Source organism: Pongo abelii, chromosome 7, assembly GCF_028885655.2.
Source record: "Pongo abelii isolate AG06213 chromosome 7, NHGRI_mPonAbe1-v2.0_pri, whole genome shotgun sequence".
NCBI classification, from domain to species: Eukaryota; Metazoa; Chordata; class Mammalia; order Primates; family Hominidae; genus Pongo; species Pongo abelii.
In genome coordinates, this window is record NC_071992.2 from 95,264,020 (window position 1) to 95,276,646 (window position 12,627).

Here is a 12,627-nt window from a genome sequence, read left to right on the forward strand (position 1 = left end):
CTTATTTATAACGATTTAAAATGTACCAAAGCAGGAAGCTCTGCCATTATGGAGATTCAGCCTCCTAGAATCTGCTCAGTCAGAGGCCTGACAGCATGACTGCAGAGAACATGTGTACAGCCCAATAAGCTCTTCTACCTAGTCATATAATCTAAACGTACAGGTACAAAAAGGGGAAGACCACAAACAACTGAGCTGGATCTCATTACTTCCTTGTTCAGTGATAAAGACAACAGGCAAACATTTGAATAAAGTAGGTTCCTACCCACAAATTTTGTTTTAGATATAAGTAGGAGTAATCAGTAACCAAAACAGTAATTATGCTGACCTGACAATTCTCAACAATAGTTTCAAAGCATAAGTGACAGATCCTTATAAGAAACCTAGAGAAGGGTTCTGGAAAGAACTTAGGCATTTCTACATGTACAAATGAAGATCTAATAATCATTCTGTGAAGAATATAAACCTTCATTTCATGATAGATTAAAAATTGGAGAACATGAAATTTGCTATGTTAATAAGTTTCTCTCCAAAAAACAATGTATGTCGATAAAGAGCTGGAGTTGTTATCTACATAGCCGTAAGGGTATGTACATAGGATATGTAGGCAGAAAAAATAAGTAATCAAACTATTGATGTTAAACCTTGGCTGAAGATTGGGCACAGTTAGAAATAACATTATCAGTCTGTAGGACCAAAGAGGATGATGAAGAGAGAGAGCTTCAGAGACAGCTGAAACCTTGACTCTTATCTTTTTTTTTTTTAAGGCACTTTGATGACATTTCAGACTTACAGAACTAGAACTAGAAGTCAAAGGCCTTTTTTGACTACTGTTATTTTCCACTCACCAGGCACTCTGTCACCATATTATCCATTTTTACTTATGTAATTACCAATATTTTAAATTGATTCATGTACTTGTTTACTATCTATGCCTCCTTCCCTCATTTGCATATGCACTTCAAGAGAGCAGAGAACTAGTCTGTCTGGTTTACCAGTCTTTACAACAGTACCTGGCAAATTGAAGAGGTCTAGTAAGTATTTGTTGAATGAATGAGTGAATGAATGAATGAATGAACAAATCAACTCCTGTAGCACTTTGGCTCCTCCCTCTTGATGATCCTCATTCACGAATGTATTTATTTTGTGACTCCTTTGAAGTTTAAATGGGTATTTCTGGTAAGAGTAACTGGATACTAAGCAGGTGGTTTCATGGAAGCAGGAATAGAGAAATTACTACAGATAACTACCCAACAAAGAGATGCAGGCATATAACTCTCCTAAGTACCTTTAAAAAGACTCTAATATAGTGACTGCTCCAAAGACTAGACAATTTACTCGCAAAATTACTAAAAGCCACCCCCTCTCCCCTCAAAAAGCTTTTATGACTGCTTCATTGGGGGGAGAACAGACAGAGATGGAGGTTTCAAGAAAATAATTTATATAATAGAATGTGTGCATATGTGGTATATATTTAGTTTTAAATAAAAAATTAAGATTTAATAAATGTTGTAATAGATGCCAGTATTTAACCATTTAAAGCTATACTACACATAGAACAAATCCAAATCAGACTATACTACTCATTAGAAAACTAATTGCAAATCTGATACTTAAAAATCTGTGACTTAAAGCCAAGCATGGTGGTACATGTCTGTAAGTCCCTGCTACTCAGGAGGCTGAGGTGGGAGGATTGCTTGAGCCCAAGTTCAAGTCCAGCTGGGGCAATTTAATTCTAGACCTCTAAGGCATTCTGAATATATTATGTTCAAGAATATAACATAATCACAAAAGTGATGTTTTAAATTTTTAATTCAATGAGAAAAAAAGAACAGTGCAGACAAAAGAATATCCCCAAAGAAATAAATATCCATGAAAGAGATATGATTAACAGAATTCCATCCTCACATATAAAAAAAGTATATGACTAGTATTTGTAATTTATAATAAACTTAACTAAGCAGTTGAATATCTGCTGAGAAATATCTTAGCAGAGTTGTCATAAAATAGATCTTTTTATAAAGTCAATACCTGATTCTCCAGTTGCATGTTAGGTCAGCTTGTAAGAATAAGACAGGCACTGCGATGGACAGCATCCATGGTAGATGATCAATTGTAAGGAAGGGACTAAGGATTTCTTTGTGTAAAATAAAACAGCACTTTATTTTATAATTACTATATATTTTCTACTAATGAAAAAATGATCTGCTACAGCTTCTGCTGATAGTACCTAAGAGCTGAGGATACCTCCCTTAAAGGGTAACTTTTGTATCACATATCTTCTTACTTGCCTCCTTCATAAACCCTCCTCAAAAGGAATTCTTGAGGGATGTCATCATTAGGTCACCAGGATTTTAGTAATAACAATGCAATGAAAATAACAATAACAATAGTAGCATTTGTTTACCATATGCCAATCACTTTTCTAAATTTTTAGACACAATAACTAATTGAATTCCTTCAGTAGCCGTTTACGTAACAGATACTGATTACAGTATTAAAATCTGGATTGACAGACACATCCTACTTAGAAATTTCTTTGAGTCTCCCTACTTTTGAACTAAGCTTGTATGATATTTGATATACCAATTCAAGTCATGCTCAAGCCATTCCTCTCATGCCAGGGAGCACAGTCTTTCAGCTGACACCTGGTTTATACCACTCATCTTGTTAAAACACTGTTCAGCTTCTGGTTATCTAAGGTAGAGGTGTGCTGCAGCCAGCTAATACCAGCTTGTGAGAAGCACTGTGCACACATCTTCCCAACCCTGCATTTGGTGACATCATGTTGGTGACTTGACACTGGCCATGCTGGGAGTATTTTACATTACAGAAATTGAGGCTTTTTTTTTTTTCAATCAGCTAGTTGTTAAATATTTACTCATATATCATTAATCTGAGGAAATGTATATTCTGTTAAGTTTGTCAGACCCTATTCAGATTCAGGTAGAACAAGCTTATAATTGGGTAAGACCAATTATCAACGGCATCTTTAATATCCAGCTCTCAGGAGAGAGGCAACTCATTCTCATAATTGCTCTCCTAGGTCTACAGTAGACTCTTTGCCTTTCATTTCCACAATATGACCAATTTTTATATGCCAAAAACTTCTTACACACTGTAATTCATCCTATCTAAAATACCATTGATTATTAGATTCACTATTGTTTTATATATGATTAAGAAAAAAAAAAAAAACACTGCCAGTTAATTTAATATACTGTCAAATGTAACATGCATCCTGATATAAAAAACAGTGAAAACTAAAAAATGCACATTAGAAATTGATGGGGAAAAAAAATCACTTTATCTCATTTACTATTGTTCTATTGTTTTCCCATCTCAGAATCTTAGTTCAACCTCTCCTTGACTCTTGATATTCCACTCCTAGATCTCCCACCTTAGTGCTTTCTCCAGTGCCTATTTATATTCATAAATATCTTTACCTACATAAACTACAACAGAATGAACTCTATTTATTAGGAAAAATAATCCTAAAAATAGATGCAAAATAATAAGAAAAGAAAGAAAAAAAAGAAAGGAAAAGTGGAACAGAGAGAAGGGACCAAAAAATGGTCCCAGGCAAAATAACCTAAGCAACATGCATTATTACAAAGTTGGTTTTAAGTTTATGGTGTGGAATGGCTTATTATCAGGATGAACATTCAAGTTTTCCCAACAACTGCTCTCACTGCTTTGAGAAGACATGAGTCTGGCCTAACATGACCAACAAGTATTTTTAAAGCACTTCAGACTTTACTTCAGCATTATCAAGACAAATAAATACGTTTTCTGTCTTTTCAAAAAATCACCTTTCATTCAACAATACTTTTGCGCTATCATGACTTTTATGAATACTCTTAAGGTACTTGGAAATGATTTTACTTACTCTCCATCCACTTCTGGTCTTCTACATACACAATGAAACTTTCCACCAAAATCTATGTAAAGATCATCCCCCACAATATGAAAGATCCGTCCAATGACCAGTTTATCCTTTGCAGGTCCCATCTGTGTAAGAGGAGAATGTCTCAGCATAGATGCAAAGGATTCCACATTTTTTGGAGAACCCTAAATGTGAAAAGAGATATTTATATGCATATAACTCAACATGAAGGTATAATAAAGTCTTAAAGAAATTTTCTTAAAGTCAATTGTTGTAGCAATAATTTTTAAATATATGTGGAATTTTGCTTTAAAATGCCAGTTATGCTCTTCAACTTCCTCTTCCATCCTTTCCTTCCTGAAGAGGAGCTAAAGAAAGTAGGCATCAAGTGGAGCGCAGTGGCTCACGCCTGTTATCCCAGCACTTTGGGAGGCCGAGGCAGGTGGATCACCTGAGGTCGGGAGTTCTAAGCCTGACCAACATAGAGAAACCCTGTCTCTACTAAAAATACAAAATTAGGGGTTCCAAGATGGCCGAATAGGAACCGCTCCAGTCTACAGCTCCCAGTGTGAGCGACCCAGAAGACGGGTGATTTCTGCATTTCCAACTGAAGTAAAGGGTTAATTTCACTGGTGCTTGTCGGACAGCGGGTGCAGGACAGTGGGTGCAGCCCACCGAATGTGAGCCGAAGCAGGGCCTCATCCAGAAAGTGCAAGGGGTCAGGGAATTCCCTTTCCTAGCCAGGGAAGTTGTGACAGACGGCACCTGGAAAATCGGGTCACTCCCACCTTAATACTGCGCTTTTCCAATGGTCTTAGCCAATGGCACACCAGGAGACTATACCTCACGCCTGACTCGGAGGGTCCCATGCCCACGGAGCCTCGCTCATTGCTAGCACAGCAGTCTGAAATCAAACTGCAAGGCAGCAACAAGGCTACGGGAGGGGCGCCCGCCATTGCCAAGGCTTGAGTAGGTAAACAAAGCAGCCAGGAAGCTCCAACTGGGTGGAGCCCACCAAAGCTCAAGGAGGCCTGCCTGCCTCTGTAGACTCCACCTCTGGGGGCAGGGCATAGCTGAACAAAAGGCAGCAGAAACCTCTGTAGACTTAAATGTCCCTGTCTGACAGCTTTGAAGAGAGTAGTGGTTCTCCCAGCACGGAGTTTGAGATCTGAGAACAGACAGACTGCCTCCTCAAGTGGGTCCCTGACCCCCGAGTAGCCTAACTGGGAGGCACCCCCCAGTAGGGGCAGACTGACACCTCACATGGCTGGGTACCCCTCTGAGACGAAGCTTCCAGAGGAACGATCAGGCAGCAACATTTGCTGTTCATCAATATTCGCTGTTCTGCAGCCTCTGCTGCTGATACCCAGGCAATCAGGGTCTGGAGTGGACCTCCAGCAATCTCCAACAGACCTGCAGCTGAGGGTCCTGACTGTTAGAAAGAAAACTAACAAACAGAAAGGACATCCACACCAAAACCCCATCTGTACGTCACCATCATCAAAGACCAAAGGTAGATAAAACCACAAAGATGGGGAAAAAATAGAGCAGAAAAGCTGAAAATTCTAAAAATCAGAGTGTCTCTCCCCCTCCAAAGGAATGCAGCTCCTAGCCAGCAATGGAACAAAGCTGGACAGAGAATGACTTTGATGAGCTGAGAGAAGAAGGCTTCAGACGATCAAACTTCTCTAAGCTAAAGGAGGAAGTTTGAACCCATCACAAAGAAGCTAAAAACCTTGAAAAAAGATTAGACAAATGGCTAACTAGAATAACCAGTGTAGAGAAGTCCTTAAATGACCTGATGGAGCTGCAAACCATGGCATGAGAACTACGTGATGAATATACAAGCTTCAGTAGCTGATTCAATCAACTGGAAGAAAGGGTATCAGTGATTGAAGATCAAATTAATGAAATGAAGCAAGAAGAGAAGTTTAGAGGAAAAAGAGTAAAAAGAAACGAACAAAGCCTCCAAGAAATATGGGACCATGTGAAAAGACCAAATCTACGTCTGATTGGTGTACCCGAAAGTGACAGGGAGAATGGAACCAAGTTGGAAAGCACTCTTCAGGATATTATCCAGGAGAACTTCCCCAATCTAGCAAGGCAGGCCAACATTCAAATTCAGGAAATACAGAGAACGCCACAAAGATACTCCTTGAGAAGAGCAACTCCAAGACACATAATTGTCAGATTCACCAAAGTTGAAATCAAGGAAAAAATGTTAAGGGCAGCCAGAGAGAAAGGTCAGGCTACCCACAAAGGGAAGCCCATCAGACTAACAGTGGATCTCTCGGCAGAAACTCTACAAGCCAGAAGAGAGTGGGGGCCAATATTCAACATTATTAAAGAAAAGAATTTTCAACCCAGAATTTCATATCCAGCCAAACTAAGCTTCATAAGTGAAGGAGAAATAAAATCCTTTACACACAAGCAAATGCTGAGAGATTTAGTCACCACCAGGCCTGCCCTAAAAGAGCTCCTGAAGGAAGCACTAAACGTGGAAAGGAACAACCAGTACCAGCCACTGCAAAAACATGCCAAATTGTAGACCATCGATGCTAGGAAGAAACTGCATCAACTAACGAGCAAAACAACCAGCTAACATCATAATGACAGGATCAAATTCACACATAACAATATTAACCTTAAATGTAAATGGGCTACATGCTCCAATTAAAAGACACAGACTGGCAAATTGGATAAAGAGTCAAGACCCATCAGTGTGCTGTATTCAGGAGACCCATCTCACGTGCAGAGACACATATAGGCTCAAAATAAAGGGATGGAGGAAGATCTACCAAGCAAATGGAAAACAAAAAAAGGCAGGAGTTGCAATCCTAGTCTCTGATAAAACAGACTTTAAACCAACAGAGATCAAAAGAGACAAAGAAGGCCACTACTTAATGGTAAAGGGATCAATTCAACAAGAAGAGCTAACTATCCTAAATATACATGCACCCAATACAGGAGCACCCAGATTCATAAAGCAAGTCCTTAGAGACCTACAAAGAGACTTAGACTCCCACATAATAATAATGGGGGACTTTAACACCCCACTGTCAACATTAGACAGATCAATGAGACAGAAAGTTAACAAGGATATCCAGGAATTGAACTCAGCTCCGCACCAAGTGGACCTAATAGACATCTACAGAACTCTCCAACCAAAATCAACAGAATATACATTCTTCTCAGCACCACATCACACTTATTCCAAAATTGACCATGTAGTTGGAAGCAAAGCACTCCTCAGCAAATGTAAAACTGAAATGATAACAAACTGTCTCTCAGACCACAGTGCAATCAAACTAGAACTCAGGATTAAGAAACTCACTCAAAACCGCTCAACTACATGGAAACTGAACAACCTGCTCCTGAATGACTACTGAGTACATAATGAAATGAAGGCAGAAATAACTAAGATCAGAGCAGAACTGAAGGAGATAGAGACACAAAAAAACCTTCAAATAATCAATGAATCAAGGAGCTGTTTTTTTGAAAAGATCAACAAAATTGATAGACCGCTAGGAAGACTAATAAAGAAGAAAAGAGAGAAGAATCAAATAGTTGCAATAAAAAATGATAAAGGGGATATCACCACTGATCCCACAGAAATACAAACTACCATCAGAGAATACTATAAACACCTCTACGCAAATAAACTAGAAAATCTAGAAGAAATGGATAAATTCCTGGACACATACACCCTCCCAAGACTAAACCAGGAAGAAGTTGAATCCCTGAATAGACCAATAACAGGCTCTGAAATTGAGGCAATAATTAATAGCCTACCAACCAAAAAAAGTCCAGGAACAGATGGATTCACAGCCGAATTCTACCAGAGGTACAAGGAGGAGCTGGTACCATTCCTTCTGAAATTATTCCAATCAACAGAAAAAGAGGGAATCCTCCCTAACTCATTTTATGAGGTCAGCATCATCCTGATACCAAAGCCTGGCAGAGACACAACCAAAAAAGAGAATTTTAGACCAATATCCTTGATGAACATCAATGCAAAAATCCTCAATAAAATACTGGTAAACAAAATCCAGCAGCACATCAAAAAGCTTATCCACCATGATCAAGTGGGCTTCATCTCTGGGATGCAAGGCTGGTTCAACATATGCAAATCAATAAATGTAATCCAGCATATAAACAGAACCAAAGACAAAAACCACTTGATTATCTCAACAGATGCAGAAAAGGCCTTTGACAAAATTCAACAGTCCTTCCTGCTAAAAACTCTCAAGCAATTAGGTATTGATGGGACGTATCTCAAAATAATAAGAGCTATTTATGACAAACCCACAGCCAATATCATACTGAATGGGCAAAAACTGGAAGCATTCCCTTTAAAAACTGGTGGAAGACAAGGATGCCCTCTCTCACCACTCCTATTCAACACACTGTTGGAAGTTCTGGCCAGGGCAATCAGGCAGGAGAAAGAAATAAAGGATATTCAATTAGGAAAAGAGGAAGTCAAATTGTCCCTGTTTGCAGATGACATGATTGTATATTTAGAAAACCCCATCATCTCAGCCCAAAATCTCCTTAAGCTGATAAGCAACTTCAGCAAAGTCTCAGGATACAAAATTAATGTGCAAAAATCACAAGCATTCTTATACACCAATAACGGACAGAGAGCCAAATCATGAGTGAACTCCCATTTACAATTGCTTCAAAGAGAATAAAATACCTAGGAATCCAACTTACAAGGGATGTGAAGGACCTCTTCAAGGAGAACTACAAACCACTGTTCAATGAAATAAAAGAGGACACAAACAAATGGAAGAACATTCCATGCTCATGAATAGGAAGAATCAATATCATGAAAGTGGCCATACTGCCCAAGGTAATTTATAGATTCAATGCCATCCCCATCAAGCTACCAATGACTTTCTTCACAGAATTGGAAAAAACTACTTTCAAGTTCATATGGAACCAAAAAAGAGCCCGCATTGCCAAGTGAATCCTAAGCCAAAAGAACAAAGCTGGAGGCATCAAGCTACCTGACTTCAAACTATACTACAAGGCTACAGTAACCAAAACAGCATGATACTGGTACCAAAACAGAGATATAGACCAACGGAACAGAATGGAGCCCTCGGAAATGATGCCGCATATCTACAACTATCTGATCTTTGACAAACCTGACAAAAATAAGAAATGGAGAAAAGATACCCTATTTAATAAATGGTGCTGGGAAAACTGGCTAGCCATATGTAGAAAGCTGAAACTGGATCCCTTCCTTACACCTTATACAAAAATTAATTCACGATGGATTCAAGATTTAAATGTTAGACCTAAAACCATAAAAACCCTAGAAGAAAACCTAGGCAATACCATTCAGGACATAGGCATGGGCAAGGACTTCATGTCTAAAACACCAAAAGCAATGGCAACAAAAGCCAAAATTGACAAATGGGATCTAATTAAACTAAAGAGCTTCTGCACAGCAAAAGAAACTACCATCAGAGTGAACAGGCAACCTACAGAATGGGAGAAAATTTTTGCATCTATTCATCTGACAAAGGGCTAATATCCAGAATCTACAAAGAACTCAAACAAATTTACAAGAAAAAAATCAAACAACCCCATCAAAAAGTGGGCGAAGGATATGAACAGACACTTCTCAAAAGAAGACATTTATGCAGCCAACAGACATATGAAAAAATGCTCATCATCACTGGCCATCAGAGAAATGCAAATCAAAACCACAATAAGATACCATCTCACACCAGTTAGAATGGCAATCATTAAAAAGTCAAGAAACAACAGGTGCTAGAGAGGATGTGGAGAAAAAGGAACACTTTTACACTGTTGGTGGGACTGTAAACTAGTTCAACCATTGTGGAAGTCAGTGTGGCGATTACTCAGGGATCTAGAACTAGAAATACCATTTGACCCAGCCATCTCATTACTGGGTATATAACCAAAGGACTATAAATCATGCTGCTATAAAGATACATGCACACATATGTTTACTGTGGCACTATTCACAATAGCAAAGACTTGGAACCAACCCAAATGTCCATCAATGATAGACTGGATTAAGAAAATGTGGCACATATACACCATGGAATACTATGCAGCCATAAAAAATGATGAGTTCATGTCCTTTGTAGGGACACGGATGAAGCTGGAAACCATCATTCTCAGCAAACTTTTGCAAGGACAAAAAAAACAAACACCGCATGTTCTTACTCATAGGTGAGAATTGAACAATGAGAACACTTGGACACAGGAAGGGGAACATCACACACTGGGACTTGTCGTGGGGTGGGGGGAGGGATAGCATTAGGAGATATACCTAATGTAAATAACGAGTTAATGGGTGCAGCACACCAACATGGCACATGTATACATATGTAACAAATCTGCATGTTGTGCACATGTACCCTAGAACCTAAAGTATAATAAAAAATAAATAAATAAATAAATATAAATAAAAATACAAAATTAGCCAGGCATCATGGTGCATGCCTATAATCTCAGCTACTCAGGCAGCCGAGGAAGGAGAATCACTTGAACCCAGGAGGCAGAGGTTATGGTGAGCCGAGATCACGCCATTTCACTCCAGCCTGGGCAACAAGAGGGAAACTGTCTCAAAAAAGAAAAAAGAAAGAAAGAAATTAGGCATCTATACTTGGCGGAGGATGACAGAGATGTGACAGTCCAGGGTGAGGTCTCAAGAGCCCAGGCAGGGTAGGGAGAGTAGAAGAGTGCCTGTATATCAAGTCTCTGAGAATGGGGTGGGGGGTGGTTAGTGGTCAGAGTATGAGCATGTGAGGAGGGCATCCAAGAAGCAACTGACTTTATTCCTAGCACTGACCATCTGTAAAAAAATGCCTTCTAAATCAAGTTTAGTGAAAGTGACTATTCTTTTAATACAAATGTAAATATACATTAAGATAAAAACAATTAAGAGCTTTTTATCATAATGATCAGTCTGAACATGAGTTCCTTATATATAATTTTTAAACAACTTGAATTTGTTATACTTTTATTTTTCCTAAAGTAAATTCCAAAAGAAAAATAGCTTGTTTTGTGCCATTCACTTTCTGAGAATCTTTTTACATATTGAATTCACTTGAGGTATGACTAATTATTCTTTTTTTCTTACAAAAATTTTTTCCCAACACATTTTTTCCAAATCCGTTGAACACAGATTTGTGCCTTCTACTCATTTTTGTGTATGGAGTGGTGTGTGCAATTTGGTACAAACTAAAGGAACTGCTAAGTTTCTATCTGTGAGAGCAAATCACAGAAGAACATTAACAATTTGATCTGACGACCTAAATGCTGTATTTGGAATGAGTTTTACATTTGTTATTCAAGGGAGAACTACTAAAAGTTCAATAGTAAAGCGCATTTACTTTTAAAGCTACACAACTATATTTGTGACTTAAGTTTAATGCATGTACTACTTGCAAGATTACAAACTCAAATGCCAGGCCAGGTGAGGGCTTGATAATCAGGATATGTGCCCAAGTTTAAAAGGTGTAGACACTACTCAGCTCCAGCTGTAGCTGCAATTCAAGTCCCTATGTTTTAATTTTTAATGTTTTAATTTTCCAAGAAAAGCCAGAAATCCACATATTAATGTAAATTTTCCAATTTTTAAATACTTATATGCAGGGGGATAAAGTTTTCCATTTTACAAACCTGGCAAAACACAACCAGGTGTTGAATTTGGCCCACGAACCACAAGTTTATGACCTCTGCTTCAGGAAAAAGAAAGTCAAGACATTTGGCTTATGCCAAGTCCCTCAGGTGCTAGAGGGAGGGTATGATGATGAATTTACTTGGTGAACTGAAACACACAGGGAAAAAATCCTTAGCACAAAAGGGTCAATCTAAACTAAAGACAAGTCAGTAGGCCTAGAGGCCAACTGGAGCTGAAAAGGTAACCAGGAATGTATGCCATGAGCAATCATACTAGTTTTATAAATCCACAAAATACAACATTAAAGGTCCTTAAACAAGCACTTTGAAAATAGTTCTTTCTTGCAGAGCCAGAGATAAAACAAATCCTACAGAGGTAACACAGACACAGCTGACTTGCCCTTTAGAGGTAGCGTAAAAGAGTTAATTCTAAGTAAGCCATTCTTGACAAGAGCAGCTACATAATCCTTTGCTGGGAGCCATTATTCCATCCATAGCAGCTGCCACCAAAGCAGCTGAGAATAGCAGTGCTCTAGAGAAGAGCAAACAGTATCAACTTGGGAGTCTCTACTTGTAACCAGGGCAGGTCCTGCCCACTTTCCCTATGATCTGCTTTCCCATTACTCCACTTTTATGGTTGATATCTACCAGAGTTCCTCTCTTCTTTTTCTTCTTTTTTTGCCTTGGGGTTTTTTTTTTTTTCAATTGGCTGACTTTCAATTGAAGCCATAGTCCAATTAAAACTAAATGACAGGGGCTAGGCATTGTGGCTCACGCCTGTGATCCCAGTACTATGGGAGGCCAAGGTGGGTGGATCACTTGAGGTCAGGAGTTCAAGACCAGCCTGGCCAACACGGTGAAACCCCGTCTCTACTAAAATACAAAAATTAGTCGGGCATGGTGGCATGTGCCTGTAATCCCAGCTACTCAGGAAGCTGAGGCAGGAGAATCACTTGAACCCAGGAGACGGAGGTTGCAGTGAGCTGAGATGGCACAACTGCACTCTAGCCTGGGCGACAGAGTGAGACTCTCAAAAAACAAAAAACAAAAACAAAAAACAAAACAAAACAAAAAAC

General features: G+C 38.8%; 1 protein-coding gene across 4 annotated transcripts in view; it reads right to left on the minus strand.

The window, feature by feature from the left end:
* MRPS28 (mitochondrial ribosomal protein S28) overlaps positions 1 to 12,627 on the minus strand; it is a 209,129-nt gene that overhangs the window by 178,032 nt on the left and 18,470 nt on the right. For all 4 annotated transcript variants that reach the window (XR_008528043.2, XR_010141214.1, XM_054561794.2 and 1 more), the window contains exon 2: positions 3,890 to 4,071. Coding sequence is in view for 2 of the 4 variants with exons in the window: in XM_054561794.2 (XP_054417769.2) it covers positions 3,890 to 4,071 (182 nt within the window). In the remaining 2 variants the exon portion in view is untranslated. The remainder of the gene's footprint in view (positions 1 to 3,889; positions 4,072 to 12,627) is intronic.